Source organism: Stegostoma tigrinum, chromosome 38 (assembly GCF_030684315.1).
Source record: "Stegostoma tigrinum isolate sSteTig4 chromosome 38, sSteTig4.hap1, whole genome shotgun sequence".
Lineage (NCBI taxonomy): Eukaryota > Metazoa > Chordata > Chondrichthyes > Orectolobiformes > Stegostomatidae > Stegostoma > Stegostoma tigrinum.
This window is the reverse complement of record NC_081391.1, coordinates 25022776-25043249: the sequence shown is the minus strand read 5'-3', so window position 1 is coordinate 25043249 and position 20474 is coordinate 25022776. Positions and strand designations below refer to the sequence as shown.

At 43.3% G+C, this 20474-nt stretch overlaps 1 protein-coding gene across 3 annotated transcripts in view; it reads right to left on the bottom strand.

Annotated features, from left to right (window-relative positions):
• The window catches only part of LOC125447163 (neuronal pentraxin-2-like), a 74284-nt gene that overhangs the window by 7647 nt on the left and 46163 nt on the right, over window positions 1-20474 (bottom strand). For 2 of the 3 annotated variants that reach the window (XM_048521350.1, XM_048521345.2), the window contains one exon: window positions 2278-2503. In XM_048521350.1, the coding sequence (XP_048377307.1) occupies window positions 2278-2503 (226 nt within the window). The remainder of the gene's footprint in view (window positions 1-2277; window positions 2504-20474) is intronic. The other variant, XM_048521346.2, reaches the window with a different exon arrangement.

The window sequence follows — 20474 nt, the reverse complement described above, 5'->3', positions numbered from 1 at the left end:
GAAGGAAGTGGATGGTGCACAAGAGGTCTGATTTGAAGGAATGCAGGATATTTGGAAGGTCATAGGTTTAAAGGAAATTTCTGACCTATTTGCCAACAGCAGGGCAGTTTAGGATGGATCAGGAATCAGATTACGTTGCAATTTGTTGGAATTTGTTGTGGAAGTGCCAATGAGACTATGCTCCAAAAGTGTGAAGTGATTCATTTTGGACAGTCGAATTTGAATGCAGAGTACAGGGTTAATGGCAGGATTCTCGGCAGCGTGGAGGGACAGAGGGATCTTGGGGTCCAGGTCCACAGATCCCTCAAAGTTGTGACCCAAGTTGATAGGGTTGTAAAGAAAGTGCATGGTGTGTTGCCTTTCACTGGCAGGGGAATTGAGTTTAAGAGCCGTGAGGTTATGCTGCAGCTCTATAAAGCTCTGGTTAGACCACACTTGGAATACTGTGTTCAGTTCTGGTCACCTCATTATAGGAAAGACGTGGAAGCTTTAGGGAGGATGCAGAGGAGATTTACCAGGATTCCGCCTGGACTGGAGGGCAGGTCTTATGGGGAAGGGTTGAGGAAGCTAGGGTTTTTTTCATTGGAGCGAAGAAGGATGAGAGGTGACTTGATAGAGGTGTACAAGATGATGAAAGGCACAGATAGAGTGGATAGTCAGAGACATTGTTCCTGGGTGGAAATGCCTATTATGAGAGGGCATATTTTAAGGTGATTGGAGGAAGGTATCGGGGAGATGTCTGTTTCCCACACAGAGCGTGGGGGGTGTGTGGAATGCACTGTTGGCAGTGAGAGTGGAGTCAGTGATAATGGGAACTGCAGATGCTGGAGAATCCAAGATAACAAAGTGTGGAGCTGGATGAACACAGCAGGCCAAGCAGCATCTTAGGAGCACAGAAGCTGAAGTTTCGGGCCTAGACCCTTCATCAGAGAGCTCTCTGATGAAGCTCTCATTGTTATCTACAGCATATAAGTGGGAAAACAATCCAGTTGTTTCTCCTATAATGAGGTGACCAGAACTGAACACAGTATTCCAAGTGTGGTCTAACCAGGGTTTTATAGACCTGCAGCATAACCTCACGGCTCTTAAACTCAATTGCCCTGCCGATGAAAGCTAACACACCATGCACTTTCTTTACAATCCTATCAACTTGGGTCACAACTTTGAGGGATCTATGGACGTGGACCCCAAGATCCCTCCACACTGTTCCTCCACACCGCCAAGAATCCTGCCAGAGAGCTCTCTGATGAAGGGTCTAGGCACAAAATGTCAGCTTTTGCGCTCCTGAGATGCTGCTTGGCCTGCTGTGTTCATCCAGCTCCACACTTTGTTATCTTAGAGTGGAGTCAAGTACTTTAGAGACTTTTAAGCGACTCTTGGATAGGTACATGGAGGATAGTAAAATGTAGGGTATGCAGGGTAGATTGATCTTAGTAGGGTAATAGGTTAGCACAACATTGTGGGCCAAAGGGCCTGTACTGTGCTGTACTGTTTCGTGTTCTAGGTTCTAGATTCTTCTGATTTCAAACAAACTTGTTGGACTATAGCCTGTTGTCATGTGACTTCTGCCTTCAGAATTTGTTGAACAATTTGCTCTCTTCTAACCATGCCCATGTCAACTTCCTCTTTGCCTTTTAAAAACTCCTTCAAAACGGCACTTTCCCCTGTGGTTTGAAACACCTCTCAATGCTCACGCTTTTTCTCCCATGATCTCCCTTGTGTAGGTCAACACATTGTAGTCGTTGGTGTGAATTATTTGACACTGAAGTGTCCATTCTAAGTCAGGAAAGCTGTAATGTATCAGTCTGCCTCTTGGACTCACACTGGCTTGCAGTCACTGTGGTATAATCCCAGCTAAAGGATCTCAGCGAGGTCTGCTTCCCTTCTACACACTGTTACAGAGAGACAGGTCTGACCTCTCTTAATATGTGCTCCTACAAGACAAGGCTGTGAGACAGGAATGCACAATGAAGAGTCAGCCCCAGTATCCCTCACATCCCAGACCTGACTTTTCACCTTTAACCTTATCCTGAACCTTACCTTTTTCAACATAAAAACCAGAAGAACTGCGGATGCTGTAAATCAGGAACAAGAACAAAGTTGCTGGAAAAGCTCAGCAGGTCTGGCAGCATCTGTGAAGGAGAAAGCAGAGTTAATGTTTTGTGTCCAGCGACCCTTCCTCAGGTCACTGGACCTAAAACGTTAACTCTGTTTTCTCCTTCACAGATGCTGCCAGACCTGCTGAGCTTTTCCAGCAACTTCGCTTTTGTTCCTTACCTTTTTCCAGTTTGTCGATGCGCTGGTGAAGGGATTCCAGCTGCTCTTCCAGGAGATGCTTCTGTCGGTCACTCTTGTTCCGCAGTAAGGATCGTTCTTTCTCCAGTTCTGAGAGTTTGGAGAGCAGCTGGGCTTCCAGCTCCTGGATCTGCAGGTAGATATGACCCCGAGGTTGGCCAGAGAGTGCAAATATCGAGGAAACATTGCCCTGAGTCAGCAACTGGCCCTGCTCCCCATCCCCGGAGAGAGCAAACATGATAATAATCAGTTACTGTCACAGACAATGAGATCAGAAATTGTCATCAATAAGATGCAGATACTAGAGCACTAACAGGAATCCCGAAGGGCCCATCCTGCATCTTCTAAGCTACATTCAATGACCCTGTAGCTTCCAGTTGCATTGGGGTGCTATGGTTCATTTCAATGGCATATATCTTTCTGTTGTTCACAGGAGTGTTACAGCACAGAAGTGGGCCATTCAGCCCGTCGTGCCTGCACCATTAATGCGTTTCAGAGTTGTTAAAGTTTACTACTTGTAAGTTTACAGCATGAATAATCTCAAATTGCACTTGTCTGTTAAGTGCCAGGTATGGCAATGTGACTTTAAGAGCAAAGCTAAGGCTCACGCCAGGAGGGGACCGGGCACTCAGTGTTCTGGGTGACTCCTGACAAAATACAAGCTAAGGCTGGCAATTAGAACACACCCAATCTCATTGGATCAAGGGAAGTGATTCATGCGTCAGGCTGACATGGGAGACTTGTGGCCCCCTTCCCATTGGTCAAAAGTCCCCCATAACCTTCGCTTCATTTCTGAGTTCTGTGCGCTGAATCAATTTAAAATGTGAAGTCATCGTCAAAGTGAGAGTGTATGGGAAGGCACCGTACTGAGAGCTTAGCACTAGTAAAGGGACAGTCCTCATTGGTAGGATGCTTATTAAAGGGGCACCTCGTGGGAGAGTATGTAAGGAGAGATGAAGAGAGAATAAATTGGGAGTTGAAGGGGCAGCTTAACTGCGGAGTTAAAAGGCATCTGAAGAAATTGTTAAAGATATAGAGTTTAGGAAATGAAGAAGGGAAACTGGAACAACTGGTATAATTCTAGAGAAACAGCGACAGCAGCATAAACTGAGCAACACCACTATTTAGAACATAGAACATAGAACATAGAACATAGAACAGTACAGCACAGAACAGGCCCTTCAGCCCACAATGTTGTGCCGACCAAGGTGGGTTTAAGGTGGCTTGGGCAATTGAAGTCGAAATTTTACAGGTGAGTTTATATACTTATGTCGAAAAGCTAAAGGACCAGTCTTGAGGATCCAAGAAAAGAGTCGGTATGACCTGAGATGCAGAGGAGTGGCAGATTGACATGCGTTGAGCATTTATATCCTGTCATGCCTCCAATGATGCAGTGCTAACTCGTAGTGTTCTCATTGTCTAATAAAATTTTTAGTTCGCCCTTTGAGTTAGTGATAGTCATTTTTTCTGGAACAGCAATTGCTCAACAAGAATTTTGGACTTTCTGGTTGAACAAAATAACCAAAAATCGAAAATAACAATACAATATTTCCCAAGAAAATAAATCCCAACAGAGCTATGTGTCAGGCAATGGTGTACATTGTTTAAATAACGGTATTTGATAGATTTTATTAAATCCGTCCCTGCTTCATTATAAAGCAGCTGTATTTGGTCCAAGTGTGTTGAATGTTAACATGAACCACACCAACTGGGGAACAGTCCCCTCAGCCAACTCGGCCACCGCAGGGAATGGCAGTGGGAATGTTTCCTGCGCTAAGTCAACCTGTGAGCACCACAGATGGGCTGTGTGGAGCTCCTGGCACTGAACCATATTCCCAGCCTGAGAGTTGCCATCTGCCTTAAGATGTAGTCCAGTACTACTGCAGCATGTTACAGGAACAGAAACAAAAAGCCAACCTTTAGAGAGCAGCAGAAACAATGTTTTTAATGTCCCAAAACCAATTGCAGCCAATCAAATACTGTTGTTGAATATAGTCAGTGCAGCAAAGTAGAAAAACCATTAGCTAAAGTGTACACAGCAAGATCCCACAGCAGCAACACAGTAAAGAACCCAGTGGCATTGTCTCAGCAATAGGTATCGGCTGGGGCATCAGGGTCAACTTGCCTATTCCTCATTGAACTATCAAAATGCTGATACGGGGTCTTTTGTACCTACCTGGGAGAAGAGATGGGCCTCGGTTTATCACCTTGTGTGGAAGGGAGTATTTCAGGCTGTGACACCGCGACACACATCATCAGTATCGGTCTTGCAGATAGGGTTCCATAACAAAATGTTATATAACAACTGTATAAAATCCTAAAAAATCCATTGAGTATCATAGGATGGCATCCTCTCCCTCTCCCTCTCTCTCTCTCTCTCTGTCTATCTCTCTCTCTCTCTGTTTTCCCCTCCCTCCCGCCTCCCCCTTATAAAGAAAGCACTCATACCAGCTTCTGGGCTGATGAACTGAAGGCAGCAAAGACCATTGCCTCACCAAGGGCATGTCTCCAGCTCCAACTTGGAAACAAGGCATTGCTAATCCTGATCAGGGTTGGTGGGGTGGGGGGGTGTGGTTTCCAGGTACGTTGGGGCGGGGGGATAGTCATGGAGTGTGGGGGATAATGTGACAGAATGACACAGATGTAAACCACTTTCCTGAAGCTAAATGGGACTTTCAAACAAGCAATGAGCCACTGGATGACTTTTAAGGCCTTCCTGATGGAGATAGGAGGGATTAGCTTGAATGCCAATGAGTAGTTGAATAAATGAATGACAGAGGACTCCCAGGAATAAAGTCTGCAAATGGAATCTCAAGAGGAACAAATCACTTTGATTGGAGGAGAGCCTCTTGAACTGGGAACAATTCCGTCTTCACCTGAAAACTGGGTTTTAGCTCAAGAAAACTTTGGAGAGAGGAGGGATTTTTGGAAGTGATCCATACTGGCCTTAATCTAACACTTCAGACTGAAGACCAGAAAAGAAGCTTTCCCTCCACCCCCACTTCCAGCTCTGGACAGTGGCTTCATCCATCTTTTTGTCTGTTCTAAGAGCAGTGAATTGTTCTCAGAAGCCAACCACTGCCATCTGCGGAGGTTAATATTCTCTATTTTCCCCATCCACTTATTTAATCTGAGACCAGTAACCCATACACACCTGTTAAAAGTAAAATGTCGTTTCTGCCTATCTGATGTATTACATCTAAACCATCGCTTCTTAGAAAGTTGCTTTAAAACCACTAATGACTTCAGCCTCATTTCAAATAACCTGTGACCCCTGGACTAAATCTTACAGCTGTAACCATAAGATTCACGATTGTGAGGCACATCTGTATAGTTATGTATCAGTCACTGTACTGTACCTGTAGTGGCGAACATCTGTCACAATACTAACCTGTCATGGTGTGTGCACCTGGATTACTGCATGCCTGTTACAGTGAGTATATCCCTGTTCCTGTGCACCAGAAGATGAGCGTATGGTCACTCACAAGAACCCTGGCTTTGTGCTTTTCTCTTTAGGGTTCCATGCGGGATTGGCCGCACTTAAGTGTTCTCTAGTGTGATTACTTCATCTGTTGTGAAACCTTTCATAGCAAAACCATTTAAACCAAGAGACAGAGTGTGAGACAAAGATCTGGAGATAGTGGAATAAAAAGCAGGTGAGGAAGGAAGAGAAGGGTATAGAAAGAATAGCAGGAAAAGGAAGAGTGGGAGGGAGCAGGGAAGCAAAGAGATTGCTGCAAATGTTTCTTTGCCCTGGTGCTGCTGTCTCAACAAATACAAAACTGTGGACTCAAACTGGATAAAGTCAGAAGTTAGAATGTGAGAGAGAATTAAAACAGTGGTGAAAGAGAGAAAAAATCTTAGAGTTGAAATCCAAAAGAAAACTGAGAAAAGGAAAATGCAAGACCAGAGCATGGCCAGAGCTACTGAAGCAGAGAGAGAGGGAGAGGGAAACGTCTGGAGAGTGCTGGAAGTAGAGAGTGGTGAGGTAGAAATGAAAGAAACACAGAGGTACAGTAGAAGATGAGACAGAGCTATTCTCACTGTAAATGTAGATTCATTTGTCCTCCTGGTTCGACCTGATTTTGATATTATTCTTCCTTATTTCTGCCATTTGGGCATCACTGGCTGGGTCAGCATCAGTTGCCTGTTCCTTATTCTCTTTGAACTGAATTTCCTCCTCAGCTATTTCAGAGGACACCCAGGAGTCCACCACATTGCTGTCGGTCTGGAGTCACATATACACCAGACAAGGTAAGGATGGCAGATTTCTTTCCCTAAACAACATTCGTGCACCTGTCTAAGATTTGGGTCCACGTGTTCAAAGGACTCAGAGAGTGAACCCATCCTTTGCTACTCCATTACCATCTCCATTCCCACAACATGCCCCACTCCCACCAATGCTTCCGAGCTGACATTCCCCCTTAGCATCTGTTAATTAATTTTAAAATGATCTGACTGTAGGAATAGTCCTTGGAGAATTATTTAACAGCAATTTAGGACTTTTTTATTTGTATGAAATAATTAATGCGTTGCATGTGATCTATCTGTACTTTCTATAGTAAGTGAAGTGAAAACTAATCACCTGGATCCTGCAGGGGATTGTTAAAAATAACATTTCGCTGATGTGCTGAAGGTGTTCAATATGTAATGGGAAGCTGTCAGCATTGATCAGTGTCTGATCTGATAGGTGTACAGAACTGGAGTGCTTATGTTCCTGGATTCATTATCTATGAGTTCAAATCCCACCAGGGCTGTTTGTGAATTTGAACTGAATCCTGAAAAGGACAGCCTGTAAACTGAAAGAGGCCTCAGAGGAAGTGACCTTACAGATGCTCATTTTTGACATTAAAATAACCCAACTAATTCATTAAAAGGCTGAAGTAAAGGATTGCATTTGTACAGCGCCTTTCGCAATTTCAGAATGGCTCAGTGTTTTGCAGCTAATGAGCTGAAACCTGTTATAATGAAAAAAAAGGTGACAGCCAAATTGTGCACAGCAAGATCCCACAAACAGTGGCATGGTCACGTATTTCACTGATATTGATTGAGGGCTAAACCTACCTCTCTTCCACCCACCCACACCCCAAGACACCAAGACACTGGAGTAATTCCCTGGTCTTCTACAAAATACTACCATGGAACCTTCTACACCCATCTAAGAGAGCACATTGGATCTCACTTCCAATGTCTCATTTGCAACAATGGGCACGTGGGCTGAGATTGCTCTGCCCAATAATCATCACTCATAGCCTGTGGGAAGGGAAACTTGTCATCGTCCTCTAACGCAGCCTACCTCGCACTGATCCAGTTGACTCATAACTAACCTTGTGAAGTGGTTTCAAAACATTGCTCATCATTACCTTCTCGGGGTAAGCTGAGATAGATAACAGCGTTAGTCTTGCCAATAACACCCACATCCTAAGAATGAATAATGTAGTTTTTTTTAAAAAACATTCTTACAGGGATTTGTGAGACATCAGTTAGTGAAGTGGGGACAGGACAACAGAGAGTGAGATAAAGAGGGAGATATAGCAGAGTTTGGAGGCATGGAAAGGGAATCAGACACTGTACACAAACCCATGTCCCAGTCTATAATGGGTAGTGACATTATTACTAGAGCTTTGAGACTGCAAATATTGCTAATGATAACATGGGCACCCTCATCTGAAAAGTCAGGTTTCTGAATGTACACTGACCACAACCAGCTCTCTATTCCTCTCAGCCCTGCCACTGTCGCTAACTGGTCAAACAGAGTCCTTATCCCAGTTTCACACCAGGGGCAGAAGCCACAAGCCCGAGTACTGATCCTAATTTGTGCCACAAACCTGAACTGAGGGCAGTGGTCCCACTTCCTCTGACCCAAGAACAGTGGATTCCCTCAAACCCTGTCCCAAGTCATTGGGCTCTGATGCGTCCCTCGGCCCCATGTCCTGTTGGATGACCAAAAATTTCTTTCAACTATCTGTTGGGAACCAAAGCCATCACCTTTAGTCCCCCGCACCAGTTCGATCCCTCTCCCTGAAGCTGTGTGAAGCTGTTTGTAATCTCTGAATCAGGTTTGACCTTCCAGTTATATATCAGCTCCATCACTGAAACTGCCTTCATAATATCACCAAACCTGCTCCTGCCTCAGCCCTTCTGATGTTAAAACCCTCTTCCTTGCCAATAGATTTCACTGTTCCAACACACTCTTCATTGATTTGCCATCTCAAACCCTTCAAAAACTTAATGCCATCCAAAAGCACAGTACTCGTATCCGAAATCACACTGAGTCTTGTCCACTCCTCACTCCCGTTGTCCATCACCTACATTAGCCCCCAGCGAAGTCTCAACTGTAACCTTCTAAATTTTGTTTTCAGATATCTCCATGGTATTATCCCTTTCTATCTCTGTAACCTCCTCTAAGACCTCAGCTGCCCTTCAGTTCTGGCCTCAAAAGCATCACTCATTTGAATATTTCTCCCATTAGTATCCATGCCTTCAGCTGCTGAGATCCTACAATTTGAAATTTCCCTCTCTGCCTTACTTTCTCTCTCTCCATTTTTAAGATGATTTGTAAATACCTCTTTAACCAAATATTTAGTCATGTACCTTAATATATGATCCAAAATCAAATTCTGGTTGCTAATTCCTCCTGTGACTTGGCGTAGGATGTTTTCTTAGAGGTGCTATAGTAATTCAGTGTAATTGTTGAACAAAGATCATGCTTGGATCGGGAGTTACTCAATTCACAGATTATGGAGATCTCATTTATAGTTTGCAGCGCACTGCAGCTTAGACGCCCACGGCAATACAGCGTAAACAAAGAAGATCAGGAACATTAAAGAAATGACAACCCACAAAACTCATTAAAAATCAATATCCCTCAAAGGAGAAACTGACAAGGAATTAACAATATGTTCAGTAAACACCTGTAGCTGGGGGCACTGTGTGCATGGGCTGCGGTCTCATATATAAACTTCACCCTCGGAACATGAGCTCCCTACAACCAGCCTGAATGGTGAATGACTTGGCTGTAAATTGACACAAATCAGACTGAATGATGGGAATGGAGTAGAGGGAATTGCTACTTGAATATTTAGTACCTGTGGAAGCTGTGCTGTACAAATTAACTCTTACATTACAACAGTAATTCCCCACTAAAGTACAATTCATTGATTCTGATGATGTACTAATGTTGCGAAAGGTGCTACAGAAATGCGCGTCATTTATTTTCTTTATATTTGGGAGTGAATGGAGAAAGATTTTTTTTAAATTCCATAAGGAGTGAACAAGGAGAGATGTACTATTAAATTCCACAGGGTGTGCAAAGGGAGATCTGCTACACTGAAATTAATTTATCTGATACTACCCGAACAAATGTGATATAGGCCTTCAATTAATTTTTCACATGTTTAATGGGACCTATTTTTGCGTCAGTCGCAATCTGACTCTCTCCATTCAGTTGCAGAAATCAAGCCCTTGTCAGGGCCTTTTAACAAGCTCACTGAGCAAATAGATTTTTAAAAATTAATCTGAAAATCTCAGGGAAATACATTTATCATGTTGCTTATTTATCATCCGATTAAGATTGGGAAGCATGTAATGAGCTGATGGCGTACTCATTCCTTGTATCTGAAAGACAACGCTGCCCCTATTCCTGCAGGTTTTGCACCTTTTTTGATTTCATCCCCTCCACTCTGGTTTCACTGCCATTACCCACTGGTCAGGGAGTATTGACAAGCAACACAGATGAACCCAATCCTGCCTTCACTGTCACTCCACATGTAAATTTTCGGTTGGGATGTACTGGCCTTCAGGCAAGAGCAGGACCCTGGGTGATATAACCAAATTGGGACCCATTTTTATTGCAAAAATATACTATATTCATAAATTATCTATAAATACATAGCAAGGTCCGAAACAATTCTGTGCCCATTTTGCAGGAAAAAAACTGTGAACTTTGATATTCCTCAAAGCAATTGCAACGAATGGTGTTTCCAATCATGAAAGAGAAGTGTTTATTACCATTAAGGCAATAAGAGGATCTTGAAACTTCACATTGGTTAGCACTGCTGCCTCAGAGACCCAGATTCGATTCCGGCCTTGGGAGTCTGTCTGTGTGGAGTTTGCACATTCTCCCTGTAATCTGTGTGGGTTTCCTCTGGGTGCTCCGGTTTCCTCCCACAGTCCAAAGATGTGCAGGCTAGGTGGATTGGACATGCTAAATTGCCGTAGTGTTCAGGATGTGTAGCTCAGGTGGGTTATAGGGGGAATGGGTCTGGGTGGGATGCACTGAGGTTCGGTGTGGACTTGTTGGGCCAAAGGGCCTGTTTCCACACTGCAGGGATTCTAATTCTAATTCTAATAACTGCCCCGAGGCCGGTATTCTGTCACTGAGTCACCCTTTATTCACACACGTACTGTACAAGGACACTGACCAGTCAGCTCGGAGCATGACTCCAGTCGCTAGTGTGAGGAGATTCTCTGAGACTCCTGTTTATATATGCCAGCCAGGGCCCCCGATCAGCCCCAGGATTAACAGCCCCAATCAGGGGTCTCGCACTCAGCAAAACCCACCTGGTCATCCTTGTTCCAATCTCGACACAGACCCTCTGTATATTTTGGTAGAAAGGCCTTCGTCTTTCCACACTGCACCCCCCCACCCACCCCTGCCTCCCCTGACCCCCCGCCACGCCCTTCTGCAGCAGCTAAAGCAGCTTCGGTGTGCCCTTCGGCATGTTGTCCTGGGCCTGGGGAAGTACCAGTCTGCAACGCTCAGTCACGGTCAAATCATTCCACTGGAAGACCAAAGATTTTGGGCAGACTTTTGAGGCCCTTAGCTCAGACAGATCCGTGATCATTGGCTCAGTTTGGTTCAACCCACTAACTAATTTATGTCAGTAGCAAAGGCTGACTACACCTGGACAGGCATAAAATGTGTGATTGCCTCAGTTTGTTTAGATTTCTCTTCAGCTTTCTTTTCACTCAGGGGGTGGTGATTATCTGGAACCCACTGCCTGAAAGGGCAGTAGAGGCAGGAATATAAAAGCAGCGATGTGCTTCTGAGGCTTTATAAAGCTCTAGTTAGGTCCCATTTAGAATACTGTGTCCAATTTTGGGCCCCACACCTCAGGAAGGACATACTAGCCCTGGGGTGTGTCCAGCGGAGATTCACACGGATGATCCTGGAATGGTAGGCCTAACGTACGATGAACGGCTGAGGATCCTGGGATTGTATTTATTAGAGTTTAGAAGGTTGAGGGGAGATCTAATAGAAACTTACAAGATAATGTATGGTTTAGAAGGGGTGGATGCTGGGAAGTTGTTTCCGTGAGGCGGGGAGACTAGGACCCGCGGGCACAGCCTAAAAATTAGAGGGGGTAAACTTAAAACTGAAATGAGGTGACATTTCTTCAGCCAGAGAGTGGTGGGCTTGTGGAATTCATTGCTACGGAGCGCAATGGAGGCTGGGACATTAAATATCTTCAAAGTAGAGATTGATAATTTCTTGATCTTGCGGGGAGTTAAGGGCTATGGGGGAGAGTGCGGGTAGGTGGAGTTGAAATGCCCATCAGCCGTGATTAAATAGTAGAATGGACTCGATGAGCCAACTGGCCTTACTTCCTCTCTGATGTCTTATGGTCCTTTGGAACCCTCAAGACACTTAAGGTGAGCAATTGAGGTGCCATAGCATTTAAGGCAGTGGATCAAGTGATGGAAAATGGGTCGAGTGCAGATGGATACTTAATGACCAATACAAACATGGTAGATTGAAGGGCCTTTTCTGTGCTGAAAATACTCTATGACTGTATAACAGTAAAGGCCAGAAGACTGTAACACAGAGCTTAAATTCTTCAAGAAAATGAACACACAGAAGTAACAGAATGATATGACCAATTTGCCATTTCACCCTGATCAGATATTCATGATGAGTATAGTCATTGTCATCAGAAATATTCACCTCAGTAAACACTGGTTCAGTGCATGGGCTGTGTGCCTCAGAGTAACATGGGAAATCCACCCCAGAGTAACATGGGGAAGCAGACCTGGAGCAATATGTGGGGAAGCTGCCCCACAGTAGAATCATAGAATCCCTACAGTGTGGAAACAGGCCCTTCAGTCCAACAAGTCCACACCGACCCTCAGAGCATCGCATCCAGACCCATCCCCCATAACCCACCTAATCTACATGTCTCTGAACACTCTGGGCAATTTAACATGGCCAATCCACCTAACCTGCACATCTTTGGACCGCGGGAGGAAACCGGAGCACCCGGAGGAAACCCACGCAGACACGGGGAGAATGTGCAAACTCCACACAGACAGTTGCCTGAGGGTGGAATTGAACCCAGGTCCCTGGCACTGTGAGGCAGCAGTGCTAACCACTGTGACACCGTGCCATGCCATAATACCATGGGCAAACAGACCCAGAGCAGTACGTGGAGAAGCAGACCCAGAGTAACATGGGGAAGCCGAGCCAGAGTAACATGGGGAAACAGACCCAGAGTAACATGGGGAAACAGACCCAGAGTAACATGGGAAACAGACCCAGAGTAACATGGGGAAACAGACCCAGAGTAACATGGGAAACAGGCCCAGAGTAACATGGGAAACGGACCCAGAGTAACATGGGGAAACGGACCCAGAGTAACATGGGGAAACAGATCCAGAGCAGCCAGCTGGCAGCGAGCCCCAGGCACAGACTGGCATGGGGAGGCTGTCCTGGCTTGGAGCAGCTGAGTGTTGGTATGGAGCGGTCAGGGGCTTAGAGTGAGCGAGGATGGCTGTTGGACTATGGTCTGGCCTGGGCTGTCTGAGTGCGTGTGGAGGCTCTCTGCTGAGCTGTTACACTGTAATGTTTATTTGAAATTTCCTACCTTACAGTAACGTCAACCCTTTAATGCTGTCCTATTTCTAACTTATTTTTCAACTCTTTATGTAATGCAACTACTTTTGTTCCGCTTCTGTATTCAAGTATTGTACTTCCATCTAAGATGTTGCAAAAGCTTTTCACTGTACTCCTACAATGAAGTACAGTGACAATAAAACGATGTTGTATTATAGCCCACTCCCTCAATGAAAGGATTACATTTCTAACCCACCCTCTCAACCTGCTTCCCCTGACGCACACTCCATTCCCTACTTCCACACACCACTACCCCGCGCCCCCCACCACCCTCCCACCACCCCCACAAACCACCACCCTATAATGTTCTCAGGTGTTTGGATCATTGCCCTGACACAGTCTCTGTCTCTGTTTTTCTCTCCACAGGCCTGTTGAGTTTCTCCGGCAAACTCTGTTTGTTTGTTACAGCTTTTCACTGAATCCGCTGTTTGGCCTGAAAGGAAAAAATATTGACAAAACTGATCCTTTAACTTCTGAATGTCACTGTGAGGGATCTCTGTCCTGCAACCCAGTTCAAAATGTTGCAGTGTGGTTAATTTTTTTCACTGATGAGCAAATGATTGATCTTATATTTTTTAGGGAGAATCCAATTCTATCCAATCCAATCCAATCCAAGTCCTTTTGGATGCCCATATGTGGGCACAGGGCCCTAGAGACAGCATGTTCCAGCAGCAGTTTGTACAAGAAATCTGCAGATAACACTGAGATACATCCTTTCCATTAGTTGGCCAACAGAATGAGTTTAACATGTTCCTAACTATTGACTGCTCATCTATTAATTATCCGTCTGTTGGAAGTCTCTGAGATTTTGCTTGTCGACCATCTATTAATTATCCGTCTGTTGGAAATCTCTGAGATTTTGCTTGTCGACCATCTATTAATTATCCATCTCTTGGAAGTCTCTGAGATTTTGCTTGTCGACCATCTATTAATTATCCATCTCTTGGAAGTCTCTGAGATTTTGCTTGTCGACCATCTATTAATTATCCATCTCTTGGAAGTCTCTGAGATTTTGCTTGTCAACCATCTATTAATTATCCATCTCTTGGAAGTCTCTGAGATTTTGCTTGTCGACCATCTATTAATTATCCATCTCTTGGAAGTCTCTGAGATTTTGCTTGTCGACCATCTATTAATTATCCGTCTGTTGGAAATCTCTGAGATTTTGCTTGTCGACCATCTATTAATTATCCATCTCTTGGAAGTCTCTGAGATTTTGCTTGTCGACCATCTATTAATTATCCATCTCTTGGAAGTCTCTGAGATTTTGCTTGTCGACCATCTATTAATTATCCGTCTGTTGGAAATCTCTGAGATTTTGCTTGTCGACCATCTATTAATTATCCATCTCTTGGAAGTCTCTGAGATTTTGCTTGTCAACCATCTATTAATTATCCGTCTGTTGGAAGTCTCTGAGATTTTGCTTGTCGACCATCTATTAATTATCCATCTCTTGGAAGTCTCTGAGATTTTGCTTGTCGACCATCTATTAATTATCCATCTCTTGGAAGTCTCTGAGATTTTGCTTGTCGACCATCTATTAATTATCCGTCTGTTGGAAGTCTCTGAGATTTTGCTTGTCGACCATCTATTAATTATCCATCTCTTGGAAGTCTCTGAGATTTTGCTTGTCGACCATCTATTAATTATCCATCTCTTGGAAGTCTCTGAGATTTTGCTTGTCGACCATCTATTAATTATCCGTCTGTTGGAAGTCTCTGAGATTTTGCTTGTCGACCATCTATTAATTATCCATCTCTTGGAAGTCTCTGAGATTTTGCTTGTCGACCATCTATTAATTATCCATCTCTTGGAAGTCTCTGAGATTTTGCTTGTCGACCATCTATTAATTATCCATCTCTTGGAAGTCTCTGAGATTTTGCTTGTCGACCATCTATTAATTATCCATCTCTTGGAAGTCTCTGAGATTTTGCTTGTCAACCATCTATTAATTATCCGTCTGTTGGAAGTCTCTGAGATTTTGCTTGTCGACCATCTATTAATTATCCATCTCTTGGAAGTCTCTGAGATTTTGCTTGTCGACCATCTATTAATTATCCATCTCTTGGAAGTCTCTGAGATTTTGCTTGTCAACCATCTATTAATTATCCGTCTGTTGGAAGTCTCTGAGATTTTGCTTGTCGACCATCTATTAATTATCCATCTCTTGGAAGTCTCTGAGATTTTGCTTGTCGACCATCTATTAATTATCCATCTCTTGGAAGTCTCTGAGATTTTGCTTGTCGACCATCTATTAATTATCCGTCTGTTGGAAATCTCTGAGATTTTGCTTGTCGACCATCTATTAATTATCCGTCTGTTGGAAATCTCTGAGATTTTGCTTGTCGACCATCTATTAATTATCCGTCTCTTGGAAGTCTCTGAGATTTTGCTTGTCGACCATCTATTAATTATCCATCTCTTGGAAGTCTCTGAGATTTTGCTTGTCAACCATCTATTAATTATCCATCTCTTGGAAGTCTCTGAGATTTTGCTTGTCGACCATCTATTAATTATCCGTCTGTTGGAAGTCTCTGAGATTTTGCTTGTCGACCATCTATTAATTATCCATCTCTTGGAAGTCTCTGAGATTTTGCTTGTCGACCATCTATTAATTATCCATCTCTTGGAAGTCTCTGAGATTTTGCTTGTCAACCATCTATTAATTATCCGTCTGTTGGAAGTCTCTGAGATTTTGCTTGTCAACCATCTATTAATTATCCGTCTGTTGGAAATCTCTGAGATTTTGCTTGTCGACCATCTATTGATCATTTCTTTCTGCACAACCAGCAATCAACAGTTTCTGGTTCCCAGTGACTGTCACTGGAGTACTTTCTGTGGAAGGTCAATTCCTTCCTTGAGCCACATCACCTGTCTCTGGGGCATTCTACGATGTCATTTGTGTCCTTGGTCATAATCAGATTAAGGTCTCTGCTTAAATAACAGATCATGTTCATTCAGATACCCACAGAGAGCATCAACTGTCAATAATGTTTTAATCCTCATCATCCACTTGTGCAGCATTTACACAGTTTTACCATCTAGATCAGGGCTCAGTCCTGTTCCATGTTCACTGTCCGATCCCCCACACAGTGAAGAGTCATAGAAGCCAGGGTCAGGAGTAGGCCATTCAGCCCTTAAAGCTTGCTCCACTTTTCAATGTGATCAGGGTTGATAATCTAACTCAGGCCCCTGTTCCAGCTTTCTCCCCATACACTGTGATCCCTTTATTCCTAACAACTATATCTAACTCCTTCTTGACAACATTCAATGTTTTGACCTCCACTGCTTTCTGTGGCAGAGAATTCCACAGGCTCCCCACTCTCTGGGTAAAGCCATTTCTCTTCATCCCAGTCCTAAATGGCCTATTCCATATCCTTACACTGTGACCCCTGGTTCTGGGCTCCATGTTCATTGGGAACATCCTGTGTTTACTCCATCTAGGTCCTGGTAGAACTTTACAGATCCCCCTTCATTCTTCAAAACTGCTAGACCTGGATTTTGAGAATGAGGAGGGCCAAGTAGACCTTGTGTCAGTAGAGGGATATTTAAAGGATAGTGACCATTGTAATATTAGGTTTACAATGATGGTAGAAAGGGGAATGGATATTCCAGAGTATGAAAGTAAACTGGGGGAGAGTCAACCTTAACAAGCCAAGAATGGAACTGGAACAGATAAACTGGAATATAAGGTTGGCAGGAAAATCGAGCTTATAAGGTTCTGATACAGTCACGATGCCGTCTCTCAAGAACAAAGGGAGAACAAATGAATCCAGAGCTCCCTGGATTTAAAAGAAAATGGAAACTAAGATAAAGCGTATGAAAACAAGACATCAGGTAGAAAATACAACTGAGGACCAAGTGCAAACAAGAAAGGTCAAAAACCAAGTAAGAGATGTAAAGAGAAATTATGAAGACGACTGTTATCCATCATAAAGGTTTATCACAAAGTGTTCTACAGGCATAAACTGAAAATGAATAGTAAAAATAGGAATGGGGTCTGTTAGGGACCAAAAAGGAGGTTACAGAGTAACAGTGGACATGGTTGAGTTTTTAAATGAATATTTTCACTTTGTCTGTTAAGAGAAACAGATGTTACCTAGGTCATGGTAACAGAGGAGGAAATGTAGTCACTATAAGAAAAGGATAAGCTGTTGACAAGACAACTGGACCAGATGGGATGCATCAAAGAATATTGAAAGAAATGAGATTGAACATTGGAAGGGCTCTGGCTGTAATTGTTCAGTCTTCTGAGGACTGAGGGGTAGTGTCAGAGGACTGGAGAATTGCAAACAATACAGATTTTTTTTAGAACAGTTATACGGATAAGCACAGAAACTATAGACCAGTTTTACTTTAGTAGTGGGGAAGCTTGTAGAAACAATCATGTGGATTAGAGTTTAGGAGAGCCATCATGGATATTTTAAGGTAAAATCATATTTAACTCTCTTGCTGAAGTTCTTTGAAGAGGTAACAGAGAGGGTCGAGGAGTGTACTCACTGATGTTGTGGTGTATGTAGACTTCCAAAAGGCATTCAAGAGTACCACACAGCAGTCTTGTGAAAAAGCTCATGGAATAAAAGGCACATGAGCATAATTGATACAACGTTGGCTGAGTGATAGGAAACAGACAGTAATACTTCATGGCTATCTTCCAGCTGGAGGAATACTTGTAATGGATTTTCCCTGCAGGCAGTACTTGGTTTGTACAAGTTTGGAATTGCTTTTCCTGGTCTAGATCTTGGAATGCAAGGGTCAATTTCAAATTTCAAATACAAACCATGGACAGAGGGGTGGGGGAGGATTGTAAACTGTGAGGAGGCCAGCGTAGATCCTCAAAAAGACATTGACCATGTTGTTGGAGTGGGCTGGGAGCTGGCGGATGGTGTTCAATGCAGACAAGTGTGAAAAGTAATACAGAAAGAGTATTACTTTTAGAAAGAGGATGGAGAGACAACATAAAATAAAGAATATTCTGATGCAAAGCAGGGTAACGGACTGTAGGGAGCAGGCAGGTAAGTGGAGTTGAGACCTGGATAAGATCGGCCATGATTGTGTTAAATGGCGGAGCAGGCTTAAAAGGCTGAATTGCCTATTCCCATGTCTAGTTCCTAATTCCTACATTCCTATATTACTCTAAAGGATGTTCAGGAGCAGATATCCTCAGTCAATCATAAAGCTGGCAGGACAGGTGGAGAGAATGGCTGACAAACAGCATCCTAGGCTTCATTAGTAGTGGCATAGAGTACAAGATCAGGGAGATTTGGGGTGGCACGGTGGCTCAGTGGTTAGCACTGCAGCCTCACAGCACCAGGGACTTGGGTTTGATTCCAGCCTCAGGCGACTGTCTGTGTGGAGTTTGCACATTCTCCCTGTGTCTGTGTGGGTTTCCTCCAGGTGCTCCAGTTTCCTCCCACAGTCCAAAGATGTGCAGGCTAGGTAGATTGGCCATGCTAAATTGCCCGTAGTGTCCAGGGATGTGTAGATTAGGTGGATTATAGAGGGATGGGTCTGGTTGGAATGCTCTGAGGTTCAATGTGGACTTGTTGGGCCAAAGGGCCTGTTTCTGCTCTGTAGGGATTCTATGATCTATGATTATGTTGAAACTGCGTAAAACACCAGTTAGATCTCATCTGGTTTATTATCTACAATCCTGGGCACCATACTTTAGTGTAGAAAAGGTTTACAAGAATGGTCCCAGAGACGCAAAGTCTCAGTTATGAGGATAAATTGGACAGGTTGAGAGACTGTTTTCCACAGGAGAAGATTAACAGGAGATTTCATTTAATTTCTGACAATCATGAGATGTCTAGACAGAGTAGACAAGGAGAAACTGTTCAGTCTAATAAATGGATCAAGAACGAAAGGACACAGACATAGTGATTTCAAAGAAGTGTTGGCAATGTGAGTCCAAACATTTCAAACGTTGAGTGGTTAGGGTCTAGAATGCACCAGCTGAAAGTGTGGTTGAGGCAGAGTCAAACAGAGGCATTCAAGAGCGTCATCAGATGGTGATTTAAATAGAAATAATGTGCAGGTTTTTTGGAAAAGTCACGATGTCCATTCAGAATTTTTACAGTGAAGGCAATGTGAGCCAAAGGGCAGTGTTCTGCACAATAGTGATTCTGTGAAGCTGGGACAGTGTAGAGGTTGGAGGAGAACTTTCAGGTGATGGTATTCCCATGTAACTGCTGTATTTGTCCTTCTAAGTGTTAAAGGTTTGAAAAGAGCTGTCAAAAGATTCATGATAAATTATGCAGTGCATCTTGTAGGTGATACATTGTAGGTGCAGCAAGTAATTAGGAAGACAAATAGAATGTTGATCTTTATTGCAAGAAGGTAAAATATATCAGTGGGGAAGTCTTGTTACAACTTTACAGGTCATTTGATGAGACCTCACTTGGGGTACAGTGTACTGTTTCAGTCCCCTTAATTCAATAGGAATGTACTTGCATTGGAAACAATTCAGGAAATGTTCACTAAATTAATTCCTGGAAAGAAATAATGCCTTGTTAGGAAAGGTTGAGCAGGTTGAACTGCTACTCCCTGGAGTTTAGAAAAATTGGACATGACCTTATTGAAACATATAAGATCATGTGGGGGCTTGATAGAATAGATACTGGGAGGGTGTACCATTTTGAGGAGGAGTCTAAAATTAGGAAGCTAATGTGGGACTGTGCATTTTTATTTCTGTGTTTCTAAAATGTAGGTCTGAAATGAGGAAGATCTGTTTTGAAAAATTGATATTTGAAAGATTGGTTGCAGGTTTGAAAGCATGTAACCTGATCCCCATGGCAGGTATTGTAAAAATCTGTTTGAGCTAACTCTCATTGAAGTTCAGACTGCAGATCATCTGGAGCCAAGTAAAGAACATTCAGTATGTACTGATACAGCTCTTGTTGGTAACAAGATGCCGATTGGTCCGTGGACTAGTAACAGTTATCAATGTCACAGACCTTTTACTTGCCGACAGCTGTGTGATTGGTTCAGATGGTTAAGCAGCTAGAAAATGGATACAAATCACAAAGACAGAGAAAGAGAGAGAGGAAAGGAAATTGTGCACATCCTCTCCTAAGCTACCTGTTCTCTGCAGTCAAAAACACCTTTTAGACCTGAAGATGACAAATTACCTTTCCTGCAGCAGTTGCTGTAAACTGTGATTTTTGATCAAAGTGAATCAGTTATTCTGTACTTTTTTACAAACCAGTGAAAGTTTCCAATGAAAGGCACCCGAATCACAGGAAGTCTGGTCAGCCAAAGAAGTATGAGTTCAACAGTGGAACTGGAA